Consider the following 26,888-nt stretch of genomic DNA (forward strand, 5'->3'; position numbering starts at 1 on the left):
AATTTGCTATGCAGTGCTCAAGCGTCATACCACCAATGGCTCTATTCTTTGCAAGGGATTTCTTAAGATTTTGGACCAATCTTTCAGCTAAACCATTACTTGCAGGATGGTATGCAGGTGACTTGATGTGTTTTACTCCATTTTTAGTCAAAAATGACTCAAACTCTTGCGATACGAACTGAGGTCCGTTATCAGTTACAACCTCTTTAGGCAACCCATAAGCTGCAAATAAATTTCTCATTGTTTCAATTGTCTTAGATGAAGTAGTAGTGGTCATGGGAACTATCTCTGGCCATCTAGCATAGCATCCATCACTACTAAAAACATCTGCTTGTGGTCCTCAGCAAAATCAAGATGTACTCTTTCCCATGGACTCGAAGACCATTTCCATGTATGTATCGGTGCGGTAGCAGGCATACTACGCTGCTGCTGACAAATAGTACACTGATTCACTTCACGTTCAATACTGTCATCTAATGTAGGCCACCAGAATAAACTTCTGGCGAGGGACTTAATTTCAACTATTCCCCAGTGGTGCTCATGTAATTCAGACAATAGCCTGTCTCTTAGTTTATCAGGCACTACCACACGGTAACCCCATAATAAACAATCATCCTCAATGCTAAGCTCTAATTTTCTCTGAAAATAAGGCTTCAGTGACTCATCCTGTACATGTTTAGGCCGTCCAGTTAACACCAACTGTTTAACCACTCTTAACACAGGATCTCTGTCTGTTTTTTTGGCTATTTCTCTAGCAGTAAGAGGTAAGTCTTCCAGGTAAGACACTCTGTAAATTGGGTTTGACACCACATCTACATCAGGCTTCACAGGTAATCTTGATAAAGCGTCAGCATTGCTATGCTGCTCTGACTTCTTGTACTGGATTTCGTATGTATACGTTGCCAAAATTAGAGCCCACCTTTGTAATCTAGCGGCGGCCAGTGTTGGCACACCTGTTTTAGGCCCCAGAATTTTCAACAGTGGCTTGTGGTCTGTCAATAACAAGAATTTCCTTCCATAAAGATACTCATGGAATTCCATAACTCCAAAAACAAGACCCAGTGCCTCCTTTTCCAGTTGAGAGTAATTCTGTTCTGTTTTAGTTAACATTCTGGATGCAAATGCGATAGGTCTCTCACTTCCATCTTTCATTTTGTGGCTGATTACAGCACCAACTCCATAAGGAGAAGCATCACATGCTAGTATGATATGTAACTGCATCAAAATGTACTAACAATTTATCTGACTGAAGAGACTTCTTTGCACTATCAAATGCACTTTGACATTTCTCTGACCATTCCCAAGTTGCATATTTATGCAGCAATGCTGTCATTGGCTGAATCAGAGTAGATAGATTAGGGATAAACTTCCCATAGTAGTTTAACAGAGCTAAGAATGACCTGAGTTCAGTTACATTTTTCGGAACTGGAGCCCTCTGAATAGCATCTGTCTTTTCCTTCATTGGATGTATGCCCATGGCATCAATGACATGCCCTAAGTATGAAACGCTGTTCTGCATGAATGCACACTTCTCTCTTTTAACCCTGAGATTGTAAGTTTCAAGTCTGCTAAGCACCTCTTCCAAGTTAGTCAGGTGCCTTTCTGTATCTTTTCCAGTAATTAAGATGTCATCTAAATAACAGATGACCCCTTCCATGCCCTGAAGAACCTGATCCATAATCTTTTGAAAAATAGCAGGGGCGCTAGCAACACCGTAGGGTAACCTATTGTAGTGATACAACCCTGTGTGTGTGTTGATAGTTAGGTAACGTCTTGAATTGTCCTCTAACAGAACTTGCTGATAAGCCTGCGACAAGTCTAATTTGGTAAACTGCTGACCTCCTGCTAGTTTAGCAAATAAATCTTGGGTTTTGGGTAGTGGATACTGTTCCACATTCAACCATGGATTGATGTTGACCTTGTAGTCTCCACATATTCTCACACTATCATCCTTTTAAGGCACACAAACTATTGGAGCTGCCCACTCACTGTAATTAATGGGTGAGATGACACCTTCAGCTTCCAATTTTGCCAGTTCTCTCTCCCAGGCTTTTCTTAATGCATAAGACACGTTTCTAGGCTTACAGAACTTGGGCACAGCATCTGGAACTACATGTAGTCTGGCTTCAATGCCTTTTAACTTGCCTAGCTCAGGTTTGAACACTGATGCATGTCTGGCACACACATCATCCACTGTATCAGGAGCCACTCTGTTGACTCTTGACCAGTCTACCTGTAATTGACTTATCCAGTCTCTGCCCATTAATGCAGGACCTCTTCCTTTCACGACTAGTAGTTCTAGCTTTTCTGAGCATTCCTTGCATTTCACCTTTGCTGTGAATTTTCCTATCAATGGCAATGATTCCTCACTGTAGGTTTTCAGCACACAATTTGCAGGACTAAGTTTCACATCTTTAACCCTGCGTTTAAGTAGAGTTTCAGATATCACTGACATGGCTGCGCCAGTGTCTACCTCCATTTTCACCCTTATACCATTTACACTGACATACACATAGTAGGGTTTCACAATGTCACCTTTACCCGTGTCCATTGCAAAAAGTTCGGCCCCTCCACTGTCCAATGTCTGACCAGTGTCAATGTTCTGTACAGCATCCACCAGTCGTCTCTGGCACTGCAGAGCTGAGGCTGGATAGGATCTCCATCTGCCCGAAGACTGTGAGCGTTGCTCTGGTCCACGTGCTGGGGAGCGTTGCAAACAAGTCTTCCCTGCTGCTTGATAGCGCTGGAATTTGTACATGTCTCGTGCTTGAGAGCGTGGCAACATTCCAAATGCATGGTCCCTTTCGATGCCTTGCCATAGCTTCCTTCTTTAGGTGAACGGCATGCTTTTGCGATGTGTCCCTTTTTCTTGCACGGGTGACACTCTGCGTCCTTGAACCTGCATTCATCCGGTCTGTGGCCTTTTCCATTGCAGCGATAGCAGGGCTTTCCGTTAGCTGTAGACTTTACCGTAGCCTCTCTATGCTTTATGTTAGCCTTCTTTTCCACCACATTAGCTTTATAGCCTTTCTGTGCAAACTGTTGCGCACTGTTGCCTTTTGTTACCTCAAAAGAAAGCGCCATTTCAACTGCGAGCTGTAACGTTGTCTTTTGTGTGAGCAGCATTAAGTAACCGATCTCTTAGCTCACTGCTCTTAACTCTACAGACAAACCTATCACGCAGTGCTTCATCTAAAAATGTTCCAAATTTGCATGTGGCTGCTAACTTTCTCAAACTTGCAATGTACTCACTTATTGTTTCGTTTTCCTTTTGGTTTCTTCCGTGAAACTTGCATCTCTCGGCAATAAAGTTGGTTTTCGGGATGTAGTGCTTTTCTAGCATTCCCACCAGTACTTCATATGTTTTACCCGATGGCTTATCTGGCGCGCACAAATCCATCAGCAAGCTATGCGCCCTTTTTCCTACCACCGTAAGAAATACCGCTTTGGTTTTCTCATCTCGAGTGTCCAATCCATTTGCTGCGAAGTACTGCTCTAACCACTGGCAATAACTATCAAAACTTTCCTCACTTTCCTCGAAGTGGAAATCTTCTGGCTTACCGAATGCCATCTTCTGTTCGACGGTCCTTTCACTCACCGAACGTCTCTCTGGTTATTCGTCCTTGACTTCTGCCTCGCTAGAGCTGCTTGACATGCCAACTCTGTGACTTCCAACTTAAACATCCCATCCTCGTCGCCAAACTGTCGTGTATAAAACACTAATAATGTTCTAAGCTGTTTAAGCAGATAACTGGAAAGTGCGCACGACAGACTTATGACAGTAACGTAATATATTTATTATTACACTGTAACAACCTAGCTATCCAGAGTAGAGCGGAGTACCAAGAGAACGCCCTGGTGGCGATTCTGCCTTATATACTATTCAGGAACAACCAATAGATGACCTCCACCTTATTCAGTACCAATCACATTGATCTGTGTATATTCAAAACTAATAAAACCACACTGGTTAATATTCTGTGTTGGGAACACTACAGCTCCCTTGTCACATGGATGGCCTTTTTGACTGCCCATTCAATCCAGCGTTCCTCCTTATCAAGGATGTGCACATCCTCATCCCTGAAAGAGTGGCCACTGGCCTGTAGATTGGTTCAGACCGTATAGTTCTGGTCTGATGCGTTGTCTCTCATGTGTTGTGCCATACTCCATCCTGTACAAGTCACAGCACTCCTCCCAGCACTTTACAGCATGCACTACATTGCTCCGTTTGTGCCGGGTGACCTGATCCTTGGGGTGGACCAATTTCTGGCGCAGCGTGTTTTAGAGTTTGAAAGCAACTGAGACGAGTTGTTTGGAAAATACGCGTCTCAACTGTTCCGACACCCCAACCACACATGGAATCACCACTGGTTTATGCTTAGACAGCTATTGTCTTTCTCTCTTCGATTGGCTGTTTCACTGTTGGGTTGTCTTCCTGGCTTTGACAAACGCCCAGTTAGGATAACCACGGCCTGTTTAATGTGGGATTTCTCCCCTTCCACAGCTGATGTGTCGATTGGGATGTTGTCAGCTCTGTATAGCGTCCTGATGACTCCTAGTTTTTGCTCCAGTGGATAATGAGAGTCAAACCTTAAGTACTGTATGTGTTGGTTTAGGGTAAAAAACAATCAAATGTCCCACATCACCAATTGCAAGTTCGTAGTTTAAGAATGCTAACCTGTCACTTTTCAAATCCTCCCTGGTGAACTTGATGTGATTGTTCACTGAGTTAATATTAGATTACATTACAGTCATTTTAGCCGATGCTATCATCCCAAGCGACTTACAAAAAGTGCATTTAATGTAGGAAATCAGGAGAACTACTAGTAATCAGAGATAATAAGTTCATCTTCTCTCTAAACAAGCATCTAATCAAAACCGGTGCTAAAATAAAAGCACAAGAAAGACTATTTTTTTAAACGAGTGAATACAATACGTAAGTGCTAAGAGCAAGTAACAGGGTAGTAGTTCTTGAAGAGGTGAGTTTTCAACCTGCGCATCAACTCCGCTGTCCTGACATCAGTCGGGAGTTCATTCCACCACTGTGGGCAGGGACAGAAAAGAGCCATGACCGGGTCGATCGGCAGCAGGGACCTCTGACTGACAGGGCAACCAGGTGTCCCGAAGCAGCAGAGCGAAGTGGACGGGCGGGGGTGTAGGGCTTGACCATGGCATGGAGATAGGAAGGAGCTGTTCCTTTCACTGCCCTGTAGGCTAGCAGCAGAGTCTTAAACTGAATGCGAGCAGCTACTGGGAGCCATTGTGGGGACATGAGAAGGGAAGTTGTGTGGGAGAACTTAGGGCAGTTGAACACCAGACGAGCTGTAGCTTTCTGAACAAGCTCCAGAGGTCTGATGGCTGACGCCGGGGTGCCAGCAAGGAGGGAATTGCCATAGTCCAGCCGGGAGATGACCAGAGCCTGGATGAGCACCTGTGCCATCTCGTCGGTGAGGAATGGGCGAACCCTCCTGATGTTATATTAGAGGATAAATCTGTAGGAGCGAGCAACCGATGCAACGTTTGCAGCAAAAGACAGGTGGTCGTCCAGGATCACACCCAGATTCCTCACAGTCCAAGTTGGTGTGACCACGGTGTTGTCAATGGTGATGGCCAGGTTTCGTTGCGGGCAACCTTTCCCCGGGAAGAACATCAGCTCTCTCTTGTCCAGATTGAGCTTCAGGTGGTTTGTCACCATCCACTCCGAGATGTCAGTCAAGCACGCAGCAATGTGTATCTCTACTTGTGTGTCAGAGGGAGGAAAGGACAAGATCAGCTGGGTGTCATCGGCATAACAATGGTAAGAGAAGTCAGTGAAGCACCCAGCAATGTCAGTCAAGCACGCAGCAATGTGTGTCTCTACTTGTGTGTCAGAGGGAGGGAAGGACAAGATCAGCTGGGTGTCATCGGCATAACAATGGTAAGAGAAGTCATGCAAGAGAATAACAGAACGCAGGGATGTCGTGTACAGGGAGAACAGGAGAGGACCACTTAACATCCAATTGGCCAAAGAGGTAAACTGAAACTAGGCCTATTGCCCAGAAACTGGTCACTTATGTAAAACTCTATCAAGCCTCACACAAAACTGCAAACAGCAAGTTACCAAGGAATATAAGCCAAAAGGACAACTAAGTCAAAACAGTTAGGCAACAAGAAATATTTTAAGAACACACTAGGTGAAAAACAGCTACAGCTAGAATAAGACAGCTACAGCTAGAATAAGATCCCACTAGTTCCCACTACGAACCAGCAGCAGATCTATAGAGAAAAGGACTAATACTCAAGCAGCTGGAATGAGGCTAATAGCAACTTGTTAAGCAAGAAAAGATGAGACTCACTCTATTCTAGATGAACCAGCAATTCAGAATCACTCAAGAAGTTAAAATGCACACTGGATTGAAACTGAACCAGGCCAGACTTATAAATCCCCGTGATGTTCTGGTCACACCCTGGCCACTTAACATCCAATTGGCCAAAGAGGTCAACTGAAACTAGGCCTATTGCCCAGAAATTGGTCACCTATGTAAAACTCTATCAAACCTCACACAAAACTATTAAAACTGCAAACAGCAAGTTACCAAGGAATATATTAATAAGCAAAAAGGATAACCAAGTCAAAACAGCTAGGCAACAAGAAATATTTAAGGACACACTGAAAAACAGCTACAGCGAGAATAAGACCCCAGTAATTCCCACTAGGAACCAGCAGCAGATCTATAGAGAAAAGGACTAATACTCAAGAAGCTGGAATAAGACTGATAGCAACTTCTTAAGCAAGAAACACGTTCTCTATTCTAGATGAACCAGCAATTCAGAACAACTCCAGAAGTTAAAATGCACACAGGATTGAAACTGAACCAGGCCAGACTTATAAATCCCTTTGATGTTCTGGTCACACCCTGGCCACTTAACACCCATTAGTGCTGTGCCCTCACATGGTACTGATGGAAACTATAAAATCCGCTGTGACAACCCCTGAAAAACAGGGAAGAAGCTGAAAGAAGAAAAATAAGAAGAGGGCTAGGGCCCTTAGTTCCAGTGAAGGGAAATCTAATGCTATAGCATACAATCACATTCTACAGAGTTGGATGCACCAACTCCAACAGTTTGAGGAAGGCCCTTTCCTGTTTCAAAAAGACAATGCTGCCTGCACAAAGCAAGGTCCATAAAGACATTGTATGCAGAGTTCGGTGTGGAAGAACTTGACTGGCCAGCGCAAAGCCCTGAGCTCAACCCCATCAAAAACCTTTGGAATGAATTGGAATGCCGACTGCAAGCCAGGCTTTCTCGCTCAACATCAGTGCCCGACCTCACTAAAGCTTTTGTGGCCGAGTGGCAGCGAATCCCCAAAACCATGTTTTAAAATCTAGTGGAAAGCCTTCCCAGATGAGTAGAGGCTGTTTACATGGCAAAGGGGGAATGAACTCCATATTAATGTCAATGGTTTTGGTATAAGATTTTCAACAAGATAAGTGTGACGTTCAAATGGCCATATATACATTTGGACAGGTAGTGTATATTCCAAATTACACCATCTTCTTTCCCCATTGCCAGAGTGCGAACTATGAAGGAGCCACAGGGATCTTGGCTCCTCATGGCTCCCTTGAAACAACGCTTCACCATCGTTAAGCCCACTGAGGCAAATTTGTAATATGTGTTAATAATAAATCAAACTTATATAGCGATTTTCTAACACTCAAAGTCGCTTTACAATAAACGGCGGTGAAACAAGACAAAAGTTAAACATAACACAGACATACAGCAGTGGATGGGAAGGGGGGGGGGTTCGAGAAGGAGACGCGGCAACCACACACGACGCCAGCAGTACTCCGACTTAAACAGATACAAAAGGGAAAGAAAAACAAAAAAGAAAAGTACTGTAGATGTTGATTTTCTTTAGGGGTTTACTCCCGTAGCCTATTCCTCTCCCGAGGTATCCACTAGGCATGTCTGTGAATATTCTAATTCATCCAGGTCATGGATATCCAAAGGAGTTGAATCAAGTGCAACTGGTCTTCGTATATATCCGTGAAGACGTTTCGCCTCTCATCCAAGAGGCTTCATCAGTTCGTGCCTTTCTGACTAGACCAAGCTAGTCTGACTGGCTGGTGATGAGACTCAGAATGTATCCTCTAGGAGTCGTTGTCAGAGCTATTGATATGCGTGGCTGTTTGTGTCCCGATGTTTACCAACGCCCGTCGCTAACAGAGCCATAGATATGAGTGGCTGTTTTGTGTACCGATGTTTGGCCGCGCCCGCCGTTATCGGAGCTATTGATATGCGTGGCTCTCCTGTGCTCCGATGTCCAGCCGCGCCCGTGGCCATCGGAGCTATTGATTTGCATTTGTTTAGCAGCTACGGCACTGACCTATACATAGGAGAAACCAGACAACCACTACACAAACGGATGGCCCAACACAGACGGCCAAAGTCCTCAGAACAAGACTCAGCAGTCTATCTACACCTAAAGGAGAAGACACACTCCTTCGAGGACAGCAACGTACATATTTTGGACAGAGAAGATAGATGGTTTGAAAGAGGGGTGAAGGAAGCTAACGACGGGTGCGGCAAAACATCGGTACACAAAAGAGCCACCCATATCTATGGCTCTGTTAGCGACGGGCGTTGGTAAACATCGGGACACAAAGAGCCACGCATATCAGTAGCTCTGACAACGACTCCTAGAGGATACATTCTGAGTCTCATCACCAGCCAGTCAGACTAGCTTGGTCTAGTCAGAAAGGCATGAGCGGATGAAGCCTCTTGGATGAGAGGCGAAACGTCTTCACGGATATATACCAAGTCCAGTTGCACTTGATTCAACTCCTTTGGATATCCACTAGGCAGTGGCACTATTTAACCCATAGCGGGGGTTCGTGGGCATCTGGGAATATCCACACACCGGTGGGGCTGGGTACCGCACGTGTAGGGGCCAGACCTCCTCCGAGTCCCTTGTAGTTCAGCCAGGGTCCAAGGTGTACCCAGTCAACATGTGTCGCCACGAGGAGGCACTACATAGGGCTTGCTGTTGGAGAGGCTATATACTGGCAGGGAGAGACATACTTGCCCAGCTCTCCTGTTTGCATTTCTGCTAGCCAGTGGTGAAGGTTGGGAGTGAGAAGTGATAGGCACAGAACACTACACCAACACACTAGACGCTTCACAACAACCCGATTTCTTACAGAAGACTGTCACACACACAATGTGATAATGTGCTATACAAATAAAATTGACAAACAAAATTTCAAGTTTCACTACTGGATGTTTCCTCAACATAATGCACATTAAGACTCATAGTTAACTTTACATTGCAGTCATTTATCTGACACTTTTATCTAATGTGACTTACAATACGTTCATTTAACGTAGGAAATCAGTGGGGAGTTCATTCCACCACTGTGGGGCCAGGACAGAAAAGATCCGTGTCCGGGTCGATTGGCAGCAGGGGCCTCTGAGCGAAAGGGCAACCAGGTGTCCCGAAGCAGCAGAGCCAAGTGGTTGGGCGGGGGTGTAGGGCTTGACCACGTCTTGGAGATAGGAAGGAGCTTTTCCTTTCACTGCCCTGTGGGCTAGCACCAGAGTCTTAAACTGGATGCGGGCAGCTACTGGGAGCCAGTGTAGGGAAATGAGAAGGGGAGTTATGTGGGAGAATTTATGACGGTTGAACACCAGACGAGCTGTAGCTTTCTTAACAGGCTCCAGAGGTCTGATGGCCGACGCCGGGGCGCCAGCAAGGAGGGAGTTGTGGTAGTCCAACCGGGAGATGACCAGAGTCTGGATGAGCAACTGTGCCATCTCGTCGGTAAGGAATGGGCGAATCCTCCTGATGTAATAGAGGAGAAATCTGCAGGACCAAGCAACCGATGCAACGTTTGCAGCAAACAATAGTTGGTTGTCCAGGATCACACCCAGATTCCTCACAGTCCGAGTTAGCGTCACCACGGTGTTGTCAATGGTGATGGCCAGGTCTCGGTGCGGGCAACCTTTCCCCAGGAGGAACATCAGCTCTGATTTGTCCAGATTGAGCTTCAGGTGGTGTGTCGCCATCTACTCCAAGATGCCAGTCAAGCACGCAGCAATGCATGTCTCTACTTGTGTCAGAGGGAGGGAAGGACAAGATCAGCTGGGTGTCATCGGCATAACAATGGTAAGATAAGTCATGCGAGTGAATAACAGAACGCAGAGATGTCGTGTACATGGAGAACAGAAGAGGACCCAGAACCGGACCTTGTGGAATGCCTGTAGTCAGTCTGCGAGGCTCCGACACAGGTCCCCTCCATGTCACCTAGTAGGAGTGGCCCGTCAGGTAGGATGCAAACATTGAGAGTGCAGAGCCAGTGACACCCAGCCCCTCGGGGGTAGAGAGGATGATCTGGTGGTTCACTGTGTTGAACACAGCTGACAGGTCCAGGAGTATCAGGACAGAGAGAGAGAGTTTGCTCTCGCAGCGTGCAGCAATTCTGTCACTTCAAGGAGGGCCGTCTCTGTCGAGTGACCCACCTTGAACCCAGACTGGTTGGGGTCCAGGAGGTTGTTCTGGTGGAGGTACAAATAAAGTTGGTTAAACAGCATGTTCGAGAGTTTTGGATAGAAAGGTTAGAAGGGAAACCGGTCTGTAGTTTTTGACGTTAGAGGGGTTAAGTGATGGTTTCTTGGGAACGGGGGTGACTCTAGCAGTCTTGAAGGCAGATGGAAAGCATCCTGCCTGGAGGGAGGTGTTGATGAAATGGGTTAGAAAGGGAAGGAGTTCAGGTGCTATAGACTGAAGAAGAAGGGGGGGGGGACTGGGTTAAGGGAGCCTGTGATAGGGCGACTGGATGTGATGAGGTTGAGGACCTCATCGGGGGAGAGGGGAGCGAGGTGGGCTAGTGCAAGGAGCGCTAACCAGGTGATGAGAAAAGGAGGATCTGATGTCGTTTACCTTCTAGTTAAACAAGTTAGCGAAGTCATCAGGGAGAAGGGAGGAAGTAGGAGGAGGAGGTGGGGGTTGAAGTGTAGAGAAGGTTTCAAAGAGTTTCTTAGGATTAGAGGCAGAAGATTGGATTTTAGAGCGATAGAAGGCAACTTTAGCAGCAGAGAGGGAGGAGGAGATAGTGGAAAGAAGAGATTGGCAATTAAGAAGGTCCTCTGGGAGTTTGCCATTTCTCCGTTGGCGCTCTGCCACTCTTAGGTGCCATCTGTCAGTACGTACTGAGTTGGTAAGCCAAGGGGCAGGTGGAGTTGGGCGTGCAGGCCTGAGGGTGAGAGGACAGATATTGTCCAGAGAAGAGGAGAGGGTAGAGAGAAGAAGATCAGTAGCAGTGTCAGGGGGTAGGAGAGAGAAAGATTCAGGTGTAGGGAGGATAGAGGTAACAGAGGAAGAAAGATCAGTGGTGGAGAGAGAGCGGCGGTGTTCTACGTGTGGAAACCATGTGGGTAGGGGGAGGGGCTGAGGGGGGAGAAGAGAGGGAGAGAGAGTAGGAAATGAAATAGTGGTCAGAGAGCTGGAGGGGAGTAACAGAGAGATTGGAAATAGGACAGTGTCTAGTAAAGATAAGGTCCAGCTGGTTGCCGGCCTTGTGGGTAGGAGGAGAGGGTGAGAGGTGAAGGTCAAAGGGGGAGAGGAAAGAGAAGATGCTCTAGCTTGTCAGTGTGGATGTTGAAGTCACCGAGAAGGATAAGTGCAGAGTCATCATCTGGGAAGTGTGAGATACACTCACCGGCCACTTTATTAGGCACACCTGTCCAACTGCTCGTTAACGCAAATTTCTAATCAGCCAATCACATGGCAGCAACTCAATGCATTTAGGCATGTAGACATGGTCAAGACGATCTGCTGCAGTTCAAACCGAGCATCAGAATGGGGAAGAAAGGTGATTTAAGTGACTTTGAACGTGGCATGGTTGTTGGTGCCAGACGGGCTGGTCTGAGTATTTCAGAAACTGCTGATCTACTGGGATTTTCACGCACAACCATCTCTAGGGTTTACAGAGAATGGTCCGAAAAAGAGAAAATATCCAGTGAGCGGCAGTTCTGTGGGCGAAAATGCCTTGTTGATGCCAGAGGTCAGAGGAGAATGGCCAGACTGGTTCGAGCTGATAGAAAGGCAACAGTAACTCAAATAACCACTCATTACAACCGAGGTATGCAGAAGAGCATCTCTGAACGCACAACACGTCGAACCTTGAGGCAGATGGGCTACAGCAGCAGAAGACCACACCGGGTGCCACTCCTGTCAGCTAAGAACAGGAAACTGAGGCTACAATTCGCACAGGCTCACCAAAATTGGACAATAGAAGATTGGAAAAACGTTGCCTGGTCTGATGAGTCTCGATTTCTGCTGCGACATTCGGATGGTAGGGTCAGAGTTTGGCGTCAACAACATGAAAGCATGGATCCATCCTGCCTTGTATCAACGGTTCAGGCTGCTGGTGGTGGTGTAATGGTGTGGGGGGTATTTTCTTGGCACACTTTGGGCCCCTTAGTACCAATTGAGCATCGTGTCAATGCCACAGCCTACCTGAGTATTGTTGCTGACCATGTCCATCCCTTTACGACCACAGTGTTCCCATCTTCTGATGGCTACTTCCAGCAGGATAACGCGCCATGTCATAAAGCTCGAATCATCTCAGACTGGTTTCTTGAACATGACAATGAGTTCACTGTACTCAAATGGCCTCCACAGTCAACAGATGTCAATCCAATAGAGCACCTTTGGGATGTGGTGGACTGGGAGATTCGCATCATGGATGTGCAGCCGACAAATCTGCAGCAACTGCGTGATGCTATCATGTCAATATGGACCAAACTCGCTGAGGAATGTTTCCAGTACCTTGTTGAATCTATGCCACGAAGGATTAAGGCAGTTCTGAAGGCAAAAGGGGGTCCAACCCGGTACTAGCAAGGTGTACCTAATAAAGTGGCCAGTGAGTGTAAGTGTGTCAGGCTCCTCCAGAAACTCACCAAGGGGGCCTGGTGGGCGGTACACAACCACAATTGTGAGTTTGACTGGATAAGAGACATTAACAGCATGAAATTCAAAACAGGGTGGAGAAAATTGTGGAACTGAAACAAGAGAGTATTTCCATTACCGGGAGATTAGCAGGCCAGTACCACCACCTCGCCTCCCAGCCTTGGGAGTGTGAGAAAAAGAGTACACATCTGACAGAGCTGCGGGTGTGGTAGTGTTTTCTGACATGATCCAGGTCTGTTAGAGCAAGAAAGTTGAGGGAGAGCACGGATGCGTAGCCTGAGATAAACTGAGCTTTCGGCACCACGGACTAGCAATTCCAGAGCCCTCCCGTCACCACTTGCTCAACGTGAGTAGAGAGAGTCGGATAGATGAGATTGGTAGGGTCACAGCACCTAGGAGTGAACCATCGTCTATGCCAGCCCCGGGAAGAGGAAAGGACAGGAATGTGAAAAAAACACAGCCTATACTAGGTACACAAAATACAGATGACTGACCGGATCTAAAAAGAGCAGTCCTTGCTTGACGAAGTCTTGGCTTGAAAAAGTCACGCTTGCCTTTGTTCACTCTAGCCTTTGTTCAGCCTAGACCTGTTTGCCCGACGCTTCCAAGTAGCAGCAGTGATTTAAAGAACACTGATTGCTAATTGTCTGCCAGGAGTGCAGGTCACACCCTGGCCACTTAACATCCAATTGGCCAAAGAGATAAAGTATGCCTATTGCCCAGAAACTGGTCACTTATGTAAAACTCTATCAAACTTCACACACAACTATTAAAACTGCGAACAGCAAGTTACCAAGGTATATATTTACAAGCTAAAAGCATAACTAAGTCAAAAAAGCTACGCAACAAGAAATATTTAAGGACACACTAGGTGAAAAACATCTACAGCTGAAATCAGCCAGCTACAGCTAGAATAAGATCCCACTAGTTCCCACTAGGAACCAGCAGCAGATCTATAGAGAAAAGGACTAATACTCAGGCAGCTGGAATAAGACTAATAGCAACTTGTTAAGCAAGAAAGATGATACTTACTCTGTTCTAGATGAACCAGCAATTCAGAATTCCTCCAGAAGTTAAAATGCACACTTATGTCATAATGTTGTTTACAGTCTTGTACCTTTGACTTTATTTCAAGCAACCAGAATTTCTTCAACTGAGTTACTATACAGAAATGGAGATTTGCCTGACTATGTCGAACACCATACAAATCTTGTACTATGAACTTGATCTGCTGGGGTTCTGCCTGTGCCTATGCCTACCTATCTGTCTAGGATATCTTCTTTTCCAGCACATCCTACCACCTGGTCCATGCTCCCTGCTACTGCATGCCCACCATCTTGCTGGTCCTTTCCTCCTCGACTCCTGCGCCCACACCTCCTCCAGGACTAGATGGTGTCTGTCCTTGCCATGGGCCTTATCAAAGCGAGGTTATGGGATGGCTCCCAGCCTTACCCATCCAGTTGCCACTGTGACCACCAAAGCCCTGTGTTTCAGCTGAGCTTCTTCCATCTCCAGACCTCCCTGGGATCTTCACTTCGTTCCTGTCTGCACAATAATACTTTCTGACACCACTCTAGTGTCCTCGGAGTCCCAATAGAGCAGGGCCTCTCTTTTGTGCGAGAAACCCTGAACTTATTGAAGCTGTTGAAAGGGAGCTGGAGTTTATTGTCCCTCCCATACTGTGGTGCACTGCTAAGGCTGCATGGCAGACCCAGCCATCTCCAGAGGTAGCTACTGTTCTTCCTGTCCAAGGTCTCCACTGTTGACAGGTTTACCTCGTACACCAGCAGAGGCCAGAAGACGAGGTAAAATGATTGGTAAATCCAAGCCAGGTAGCCTAGACTTGTCTACTGTGGTGAGCCAAGTGTCAAGCTCCTTGATGGTTATGTGGATTGTCGCTGCATCCCTGAAGCTACAGTCAAAGACCTTGCCTAGACCCTTGACTGGTTTCTCAGTGATGGATGGGATCGCAATGCCATCCTAAAAGAAGTAAAACTTGTCCACCACTTTCCCCCTCTTCAACACCATGGCTCTGGATTTGGATGGTTTAAAACTCACCTTCACCCAGGAGATTAGCTTCTCCAGTCCCTGGAGGATCCACCTACCACCAGACACTGATGTGATGATAGTGAGGTCATCCATAAAGGCTCTGGTTGGGGGGGGGGGCTGCCGAATACCAGACTTGAACAGAGGGCCCCTGCACTCAGTTGCAGCTGCATGGCAAAGGCATAATCCACATAATCCCCTTCTGGAGCTGATGCCAGTCAGATGTTGTATTCTCAGAAGTGACACTCAGCTTGAAGTTCCTGTAGTAGTTCAGGATGAGGTCCTTGATTTTACTCTGTACATGGTGTCGGTCCAGGATAGTCTTGACCAGCTTGTGGGGTATTTAGCCGAATGCATTAGCAAGGTCCTTGGTGCACTTCCCTGATCAGCTAGGGTGACAACTCCAGTGTGTTCTAGGCACCCTGGAACTTGAGGAATGCCACCTTTCTGTACAAAAATGTCAATGTAGGCATTCTTTTGGAGGAAGTCTCATCTTTCTGGATAGGACACTGTAGATTGTCTTCCCCTCCACACTGAGAAGCGAGATGGCTCTGAAAGTTTCCAGCTTGTTTGAGTTCTCTTCCTTTGATATCCAGACTCTTGTCTGCCTGCCTCTACTGGTCCACTACAGTTTGCATCGCCTTTGCTGGACTGGGTTGAGTAGAAGAAGACAGACAAGAAAACGTCAGGACTGTCGAAGTCCTCAGATGCCTTTCCTCTACAAATAAAGTGTATTCCAGTGACTTGCAGTAACGTTAACGCAACAAAACAGGTCATTGGCCTACCATTACTACGTTAACAGTTATTAGCAACACAACTTTAGCAAAATTGAACCAAGGTACACTACCGTTCAAAAGTTTGGGATCACCCAAACAATTTCGTGTTTTCCATGAAAAGTCACACTTATTCACCACCATATGTTGTGAAATGAATAGAAAATAGAGTCAAGACATTGACAAGGTTAGAAATAATGATTTGTATTTGAAATAAGATTTTTTTTACATCAAACTTTGCTTTCGTCAAAGAATCCTCCATTTGCAGCAATTACAGCATTGCAGACCTTTGGCATTCTAGCTGTTAATTTGTTGAGGTAATCTGGAGAAATTGCACCCCACGCTTCCAGAAGCAGCTCCCACAAGTTGGATTGGTTGGATGGGCACTTCTTTGAGCAGATTGAGTTTCTGGAGCATCACATTTGTGGGGTCAATTAAACGCTCAAAATGGCCAGAAAAAGAGAACTTTCATCTGAAACTCGACAGTCTATTCTTGTTCTTAGAAATGAAGGCTATTCCATGCGAGAAATTGCTAAGAAACTGAAGATTTCCTACACCGGTGTGTACTACTCCCTTCAGAGGACAGCACAAACAGGCTCTAACAGGTACTATTTAATGAAGATGCCAGTTGGGGACCTGTGAGGCGTCTGTTTCTCAAACTAGAGACTCTAATGTACTTATCTTCTTGCTCAGTTGTGCAACGCGGCCTCCCACTTCTTTTTCTACTCTGGTTAGAGACTGTTTGTGCTGTCCTCTGAAGGGAGTAGTACACACCGGTGTAGGAAATCTTCAATTTCTTAGCAATTTCTCGCATGGAATAGCCTTCATTTCTAAGAACAAGAATAGACTGTCGAGTTTCAGATGAAAGTTCTCTGTTTCTGGCCATTTTGAGCATTTAATTGACCCCACAAATGTGATGCTCCAGAAACTCAATCTGCTCAAAGAAGTGCCCATCCAACCAATCCAACTTGTGGGAGCTGCTTCTGGAAGCGTGGGGTGCAATTTCTCCAGATTACCTCAACAAATTAACAGCTAGAATGCCAAAGGTCTGCAATGCTGTAATTGCTGCAAATGGAGGATTCTTTGACGAAAGCAAAGTTTGATGTAAAAAAAATCTTATTTCAAATACAAATCATTATTTCTAACCTTGTCAATGTCTTGACTCTATTTTCTATTCATTTCACAACATATGGTGGTGAATAAGTGTGACTTTTCATGGAAAACACAAAATTGTTTGGGTGATCCCAAACTTTTGAACGGTAGTGTACGTTAGCTTCTAAGCTAGTTCAACTCAAACTTGAACATTGAACAAAATTACTTTGTTGCTTGCAAACATTGTTAGTTATATATGCATAGGAATCAATAATTACGTTATTTAACATTAGTTGTTCCAAGTTAAAACGAGCGATGTAACATTATGGCTGATCAGCCTGTTAGCTGAGGCCTAACGCTAACTTACCTGTTATGGAGTGATCACTGCAAAGGCGGACATTTTTAAGTAGTTCCTCGCTCCAATCGCTTCTTCTGATTGCTTGCAACCAAAGACGTCTCCGGTTAGCCTTAAAAGGGATGCAAGTTGACGGAATTTGGTTAAACGAGCGTTTTGTTTTGTTTGTCAAAACGATTCTGGCAACTGACTGCACAACACGGCATGATGATACCGGCCACTTCCTTGCTGCAGCCGACATGCGCAGTAGAACCTGCGTGACAGAGTGAGGTAGACTGACAATTCCCCTATAGGTGTGACCATTAACTAGAGTTTCGATGGCCATATGTACTATTCACAGAGGATTAGGGAATAGTTGCAATCACAACATTGTAAGATTGTGACATATGTACTCTTAGCCCTCCGGTTCAGGGATTGTCATTCCCTTTTAACATAGATGGCCCGTTAACTCCCCGTTTAGACCATCCCTGCCAAGGATGTGCACATCATCCATTTCAGGGATGAGGATCTGTCATTTCATTGTCCTGTTGTAATAGCTTCAGTCAATCTATTACCCTTTTTTTGTGTAACCACTGCCTGGATCTCATTTCAGGAGCTCATAGTATTCATGTCGCTAAGTAACGTCATTACTTTCTCATGATTGTCTGGTTTAATAAAACGGTGCATCTGCTTTGTGCGCCAGAAGGATGATGATGTTATCATCCTTACTATGAATCATGAGCACATTCCTCTCATCTCTGCTGATGTTGGACGACACCACATTCATATTGCTGATGCAGACTGAAACCTTCATCCGCAGTTGCTCCGTTTCCGGTTTCCATGATGCTGTTGTTACAGATCACCGATTCCGTGGCTGTGATCAGTTCTACTTGCGGGATTTGCCTCGGAGTGACAGCAAAATGCAACCCTTTAGCAACGATTTCTTTCTCCACTTGTATGAGTTGTCTGTTGGACAGATTCGTCAACCACTTGTCCACATCAGCAGCATGTGTCTGGAGTCCGTCTCTCTCTGTCTGCTGTTGAGGGCACCGTCTGTAGGTCGAACAACTTCTGCTGCCTGTTTTTTTTTTTTGTCTGTCAAGTGCTGGGAGGATTGCTGCGACTTGTACATCAGGGAAACCAAACCGACACTGAAAAGGGTGGCACAAAACAGAAAAGCTAACATGTCAGGCCAGGACTCCGCAGTCTACACCCATCTACAGACCAGTGGCCACCTTTTAGAGGATGAGGATGTGTACATCCTTCATAGAGAGGAACGCTGGTTTCAACGGGGAGTCATAGAGGCCATCTATGTGAAGAGGGAATGACCATCCCTGAACCGGGGGGGGGGGGTGCTAAGAGTACATCTGTCACCATCTTACAATGCTGTGATTACAACCATTCCCCATCCTCTGAATAGTACACATGGCCATTGTAAGTCTAGTTAATGTTCACGTCAATTTGCATATGAAACCAATTTTTGGTTTCGGTCGTTATGCCACTGTGCTGTTTATAAGGTTGGGGATACCTGCAGTCAGTTGAGACTGACGAAGTCACTTGGATAAGTGATGAAATGTTTCTCTCTGTAATCGTTGTGTACAGATGAACTTATTCAACTTTCTGGGATTTATTATTATAATTGTATTTATTTAGTTGTTCCAACACTGGCGAACAGGAGAATATTTCCACGTCATTGCACCATGAACTGTCAACAAAGAAGCATGCACCACCTCCCTTTACCTTTCCAGTAAGCATGTGATGCAGAGTTTTTCAGTCCTATCTGGTGTATTAGGGCCCAGCCAAGTCTCTAAAGCAGAACATAGAACAGTCTTTCATGTCCCTTTGAGAACTGATTCAGCAAGGAAGTCCACCCAGCTTGTTGTTGAGGAACTAGACTTTAGAAAGCAGTATGTTGGGTATCGGGGGCTGGGTTAGGATGCTGTCGTAGCCTCGCCAGGGCGCCACCTCATTTACCTCGCCTGTGGCTGTGCTGCCTGCGGCCATTACTCCATTGTGGTACCTATTTGTTGCAGGCAATCTCTCTCGGTAATTCCCGCAACTTCCAGCTGTTGGGATCATCTAATCTTATGTCTAGCAATGTCTGGTGATCTTAGGTAATGGTGCAAGACACGTTTTGTGCAACAAAAGCGAAATATAATATGAAAAACAACAAGGTGAGAACAGCTCGTTGCGAGTTACCATAATATGGCGTCATCTTCAATATCATCTCATCAGTCTCCCATCTCATCGTCTGTATTATGCAAACATATTGAATTTAAAGGTAACATCTACATCATGTTACCTGAAATGGTTATTAAATCTTTAATTTAATTGGTTTTGGTTTTTTTGGTAATTTTTCTGGGGGTTAAATTATATCGCCCATCTTTGTGAGTGCAAGTAATGGTCAGGACAATATTGCCCTAGCCGAAACCATGTATGTTTTTTTTGGAAATGCAACTGTTTAAGTTGAGCTTTGATTTGTCAGGGTTTTTTTATTTGAATAAATAAATTGAAAGTTGGTTTACTTTCTCCAGGATCTTTGTTCACATTGTACTTGCACATTTTAGTGTTTAAATGATAATGAAGCCCATGCGGAATGAGTTTCACTGCATTCACCCCATCTGCTACCCAAATTTCCACCTATCACCGATTCCCATCCAAATAATCCTGAACAAACATTGAAAATCATTTGAAGATACTATTTGTACTAGGTTTTTTTTTTCTGGTAATGAGGAAAAAGCATTTTGTGGCTCTCAAACAATTATTTTATAAGGTCCTTTTAGCCAGCCAGTTTTAGGCATCAGGAACACTGTCATTTCACTTCATGCACTTGCGTACATGAAATGAAACGAAATGCCGTTTCCCCCAGCCCACAGCAGTACAACACAAAGTCAAAAACACATCCAAAAACTACAAGAACACACATATCCAAACTAACACATATCCAAATTAAACAAAAAAAAAAATCGCTGTCTAAGGGAACAAACGCGAGCCAAGATGACTGTCGGAACTGCCGGTCTGCATGGGCTAGCAGTTAGCTTAGCTTGCCCCGTGTCCGCGTCCTGTCAGTGTTTACACTGTGTTTTTAAAGTCAGTCCCTTATAAATCATTGCAGATTGAGTAAAGATTTTTTTTTTTTGCAGATCTTTTCCAAACAACTATTGGGATAAATTTGTGAAAAGGAAGGTAAGTGTCAACATTTCTGCATTCCAAATATTGCATGCAAACAATCTCATTCCAGCTAAAGTGAAGAAAATTTGATTTTCTAGCAAAAATCCATAATGTTTGATCATGGCACCAGATTAGGGTTTTCAAATTATAGTTTTGCTGATGGAAATTGAGAAACTTGGCTTAGTTCATCATCCTAGTTAGGAGTCCTAACTAAGATGATGAATGAGGAGAGGTAGCCGCAATCATCAGATCATGACTTGGGAGTTTTTAGAATATGTAAGCTACGGTTGCCTGAGTTCAGCCTCCGATGACATTACATGACATCTTGCTATGCTCAAACCAAAGAGTATCAAGACCAGCTTGTTGAGTTTTTAACTTTTACATGTTTTATAACCTCTAGATGTCAGCAAAATCATGAAAATGATCTAGGGTTTACTTATTCTTTAAATAAACTGACTTTTTTTCCAAAAATAAAAATAGCAGAAAATTCAATAAGGGTAATAATATGGGTCTTAGAGATAAAATGATTAAGCATGAGGAAATATTTAAGCGTACCAAGTTTCACATCTCTAATGTCCAAGCTTCATGTTTAACTGCAATTTGAATTTGTGAAATTTGGCACCTACAAAAGCACCCCTTTGAGGTTTGTTAATGCATTTTTTTCTTTTGTCGTGGCATAACTTTGGAATGGTGAGGATGCAAGGAGTAGAGGTGATGAAGGCGTATGGGTTTAAATACTTGGTCAACTGTCCAAAGTAACAGAGTGCAGAACAGGCATTATTATGGATCCCAGCCCACTGCTTTTCTTGGCCAGACACGCCCTGCGCAGCATCCAGGTGGTAGGATTCAAGGAAAAGCCGCCCCTACTCTGCCTCTGATCAGCAAACAATATTGTAACGTGCATGGATAAGTAGACACGTTGGCCCTTGGCTAACGGGTCGGACCCTTTAGTCGACTGGTTAACGTTGTCGCTTGCGGAGTGGGAGACACGGGTTCGCGTCCCGGTTGTGGCGGTTCCCGGACTGCCCCCCTGATTTCGCTACACGTTTGGCTAGCGGGTCTGACCCTTTAAATGCAGCGAATTTGGGGGGCAGTCTGGGGGACCGTCGCCACAGCCGGAACGCGAAGCCGTGTCTCCCACTCCGCAAGCGACAACGTTAACCAGTCGACTATTGGGTCAGAACCGTTAGCCAACGTGTCTACTTATCCATGCACGTTACACTACCCCCCTCCTTCGGGAAGCGCGCATATCAGCTCCTTCACGCCTCTGGGCGCATACGCTTCCGATGGCCTTACAGTCTCACCATCCCACTTCTGACATCAATGTAGCGAATTCGGGGGGCAGTCTGGGAGACCGTCGCCACAGCCGGGACGCGAACCCGTGTCTCCCACTCCGCAAGCGACAATGTTAACCAGTCGACTAAAGGGTCTGACCCGTCAGCCAGCGGCCAACCTGTCGTCTACTTATCCATGCACGTTACACTATTGTCAATATACTGAAAACAATATTGTTTTCTCTTACCTTTGAACATATGTAGGTATTTTTGCTGACAGTGGCAGGGTTGAACTGCCCGTGTGTTCGTCCACACAGCCGAATCCAGTGGCGATATCTCTCAATATTTGTTTTGGGTTTGATGAAAAGAATAAAAACAACTCCAGGATATCATGAGTCACTGTTACAGGTACCCCACGCACACCTTTAAAAATGTTCCTGTTAAATCTCAATTCCCCCTGTTTTCCCTCTCAAATTCACTTACCATCAGAACGCATCAGAGTTTGTCTAACTCCTAGTACGTTAGCAATGGTAACCATGGGTAGGAGCCATCTGGTTGGTGGGTATAGCAGACCAATCAGAAGGCCAACAAAGGGTCAATTGTGTCTGTAGAGACGCCATCTTCTTAAGAGTCTTTTGTGTACCATCTCTTTAAGAGTATATTGTTCACTGATGCCGTCGACAGTACAGGAAGTGCAATCCTTTGGATACAGGAAGTACAGTAGTCAACAGAAAACTTGGTAAAATCCTCGAGACATTTTGTTCACGATATCGCCATTCTCTACACGCATTTCATGCTTTTGGATCCACTGTTGGTGCGTTAGTATTCTTAATGTAAGTCATATTAGTTTGGCTTGATGTAAATATTTCGTATTTTATTGTATGAGTTCATTTACATGTGCTGATATTAGCGAATGCTAACACTAGGGAATTAGTTGGATGTGATAATCCATTGTCACCAGTTTAGCCAAAATACTCACCTTAGTTGGTCAATAAGGTATATGCTAGAAATTGCATAGCAGCAACACACTTGAAACTCATGTATCATTTCATAGTCATTTTTATTGATGTATTGAACTTTGTTGCGTTGTGTCTCTTGTAGTTTTACCCTACTTCCTGTCAACCATTAAACAGAGTGGAACTAAGCACCCTCTTCAGCGTGGTGATTGGAAGAGTGGTCGTCTATGTGCCAGCTTATGCAGGGTGTATAGGGGTGGCAGAATACTTATCTTACAGCCTGAGATTTGGTTTGCATTTACTAAAACTTTGACTCTTGGTGCTTACGTTTGAATTTTCAAGTAGTAAATGCCAAACCTTTCTCAAACTATTGAGTTGTGCATAATGTTATGCTGGTTCTGGTATACAGTAGAATTATTCATTGACACTTAAGTAATCCACTCCAACTTTTTATGTCACATGTAAATAACCCTAAATTGTCAAAACCTTTTACCAACAGCCTCCCATTAAGACAATTAGATAATGGTAACAGAGTTACATGTTATCATACACATAATTCACACATGCTCATTAAGTATCATAAAACCCTGGTCCACACTACAAGATTTTTCAAATCTTAACAGATATTTGAAATGTCAGAAACCCCACATATAACAACGTATAGTAATTAAATGTGATAAATTTCAGTTTTTGGTCCTCTAGTGTGTGGTGAGCACACACACTTAACGATTTGGCCAAAATAGAACTCCACACACAGATTCCATTCACATTCAACAATGATCAACCACAGTTCCGACTATCAAAACTTGACATCTTGCAATCAAACATGACTGCAGATGCTGCCATGGCTATTGTGTTTATGACTTCTACCACTTCAGTCAGCTTGGCTCCCAATTAGCCATTGAGCTTTCCCACGTGACAGTCCACAGATTGCATCTTCTGCATTCCTTGGGGTTCCCCCCAACACTACAGGATATCAAATTGGATCAGATCCCATCTCCTTTAGATTTGATTCTATCAGATTTGAACTCGGTGAGCCCAATATGGGTTTCCTAGCAGATAGGGGAAACAGAATACACTCTTAACATACCTCCCACCGCAGGAGAATCTAGCAAGATAATCTTTAGAACCATCAAAAAATCGTAACTAGTCAGAAGGGGGGAATTGGGCCCAAAATCAACTGACTCATCTTGTAGTGTGTGTGGGCCAGCCCAAACAAATTTGACTGTAAAAAACGTTTATAGATACCACCATTTTTGTGTAAACATCTTTATGAACCTGCTGATGCTGTACCAATCCGCCTATCAATCTCCTGCTCCATCCTACTCTCACTTGTGAACAAGACCCCGAGATACTTGAACTCCTTCACTTGAGCCAACAACTCATCCCCAAGCTGGAGGGAGCAATCCATCATTTTTCGGTAGAGAACTATGGCCTCAGACTTGGGGGTGCTGACTCTCATCCCGGCCATTTCACACTCAGCTGCAAACTGTCCCAGTGCGTGCTTGGAGGTCGCGTTCTGATGAAGCCAACAAAACCACATCATCTGCGAAGAGCAGAGATACAATTCTTGAGGTTCCCAAAATGGACACACTCCTCACTTTGGCTGTGCCTTGAGATCCTGTTCATGAATATCACAAACAGAATCACAGACAAGGGACAACCTTGGCGGAGTGCGACACCCACCAAAAACATGTTTGACTTTGTGCTGAGAATGCAGACACAGCTCTCACTTTGGTTATACAAAGACCAGATGGCTTAATGCAGCATCAGCAGCAATGCGGACATTGTACCAGACCGTCGTGGTGAAGAGGGTGCTGAACCGGAAGGCAAAGCTCTCAATTTACGAGTCAATCTTCGTTCCAGCCCTCACCTATGGTCATTAGCTTTGGGTAGTGAGATCGCGGATACAAGCGGCTGAAATGAGTTTCCTCCGTAGGGTGTCTGGGCTCAGCCTTGGAGATAGGGTGAGTAGCTCAGACATCTGGAGGGAGCTTGGAGTAGAGCCACTTCTCCTTCGCGTTGAAAGGAGCCAGTTGAGGTGGTTCAGGCATCTGATTAGGACACCTCCTGGGCTCCTTCTTTTACAGGTTTTCTAGGCACGTCCAACTGAGAGAAGACTCTGGGGTAGACCCAGAACTCGCTGGAGGGACTTCATGTCCAATCTGGCCTGGGAACGCCTTGGGATCCCCCAGAAGGAGCTGGAAGGCGTTGCTGTGGAGAGGGATGTCTGGAGTGCCCTACTTAGCTTTTTGCCACCGTGACCCAACCCTGGAGAAGCAACTGATGATGAGGATCTTTATGAACCTTTTATGAAGAAATACTGGGAACTGCTTAGAGGAGTTGCTAGTGTGCCTAAAAGATCAGCTCTATTTAGGTCAAACAGGTTTACTGTCACTTTAAATAATTACTATAGGCTTTCCCCCCGGGCCTAGACATAATTTCTTTGGAAATACCTGACTTTCTGCCACTGTGTCTGTTTCTCAGGTGATGGATAAATACGGTGAGTTTTATGGCCATGATCGGATTAGTGAGCTGCTAGGGATGGACAAGGGTGCTCTGGACTTCAGTGATGCTCATGAGAAAAGGAAACCAAAGAAAGACAGTTCACTGGCTGCTGTGTGAGTATTTGTGCGTGCATGCGACACAGTCTGTTGTAAGCACAAGCATTTGCTGGTGCGTTGTGTGTATAGTTATGTGCATGTGTGTATGTGTGGTGTATATTCAGAATAGGAGAAAAAAAAGGTAACGTTTTGATAACAGGAACAATTGAAAGAATTTTAAAACCATTTAAGTTTGACTTTACCAAAATTATGACAGACTCTGTGAACTTAGTTCAAACAGAGACAGACTAACTGTCCAGGTTTTTGTCTGTGAGACTCTCACATAAATAAATGAGGGAAGACAGGGACTATAAAGTTGAATTTATATAAGGAAATTATAAAGAGGAACATTCAACAATCTGGTAATTTTAACATAACAATGGGCTTTTTGGAGGACAAAACTACTTTTTCTCTTTCCACAACTACCTGACTGACAGTGACTGTCAACCAATTAGAAATCAAGATTAACAGGGCATCTGGGTAGCGTAGCGGTCTGTTCCGTTGCCTACCAACATGGGGATCTCCAGTTCGATTCCCTATGTTACCTCCAGCTTGGTCGGGTGTCCTTAGAGACACAATTGGCCGTGTCTGTGGGTGGGAAGCTGTATGTTGGTATGTGTCCTGGTCGCTGCACTAGCGCCTCCTCTGGTCAGTCGGGACTCCTGTTTTGGGGGAGGGGGCACTGGGGGAATAACGTGATCCTCCTCACGCTATGTCCCCCCCGTGTAACTCCTCACCGTCAGGTTTTTCCACATCCATCAGAGGAGTGGAGCAGCAACTGGGATGGCTTGGAGAGTGGGGTAATTGGCCGGATACAATTGGGAAGAAAAAGGGGGGGAAAATCACATTTTTTAATGGCCTTCTTTTCTCTTTTCACAGGCTCAACTCCATCGATGTCAAGTACCAAATCTGGAAACTAGGGGTTGTATTCACAGATAATGTAAGCATATAGTACTTCACACAGGATTGAAAAGCACAACTAGCTACAACCCAAATGCTAGTAAATTTGAATTTGGCTGTAAAGCTTTCTTTCAGTAGTAATTGAGTGACCATGTTTTGAAATTGCTTGTTTGAACAAGTTTTACTTGGATAGTGGAGTGAAATGTTGGAGTACACTCGCTGCTGCAGGCAGTGGTTCCTCAAACTGATGCTAAGCTATCATTTAAATATAAATAAATGCATTATTATATAATTACTATCACGATGTCTTACATAGACACTAACAGCAATTAAAATGTCTACACAAGAAAAATACTGTATTTAGAAATTGTGTGGGGTTAGCTATTGGCAGCTGTAAAGCCTTTGATTGTTTGGTACCAAACTTAGTAAGAATGTACTAAATGGGGTATCTGGCGAGCTCAGCAAGTCACGTAGCAATTACCAAGTCACAACCCAAGTTATAAGCTTAAAATATCATAGGCCACACCCAGGAAGTCACTTTTGACATATTGTGATATTTTCAATAATACACAGAGGTGTAGCAATTTACATGTATAACAATTTTCATGATATTTGTTCAATCCAAATGTGAGATATGCAAATTTGGCATTTGTGACACCCCTGTATTGTGCGCATTCTCTAATTGCCCTAAACAACTACTAAGTTTAATAACAATCAAGCAAACTGAAAAGGAGTTATAGCGATTTTTCTATTGGACCACACCCCCTTTGAATTTTATTGAACAATGTAT

The 26,888-nt window shown here is 44.7% G+C and overlaps 1 protein-coding gene across 1 annotated transcript in view; it reads left to right on the plus strand.

The window, feature by feature from the left end:
* The window catches only part of ryr2a (ryanodine receptor 2a (cardiac)), a 1,161,183-nt gene that overhangs the window by 1,006,972 nt on the left and 127,323 nt on the right, over window positions 1-26,888 (plus strand). Inside the window, 3 exon segments of the mRNA XM_056296806.1 lie at window positions 20,338-20,380; window positions 25,083-25,216; window positions 26,078-26,138. Coding sequence (XP_056152781.1) covers window positions 20,338-20,380; window positions 25,083-25,216; window positions 26,078-26,138 — 238 coding nt within the window.

This window comes from Lampris incognitus, chromosome 17 (genome assembly GCF_029633865.1).
Source record: "Lampris incognitus isolate fLamInc1 chromosome 17, fLamInc1.hap2, whole genome shotgun sequence".
In the NCBI taxonomy this organism is placed as follows: domain Eukaryota; kingdom Metazoa; phylum Chordata; class Actinopteri; order Lampriformes; family Lampridae; genus Lampris; species Lampris incognitus.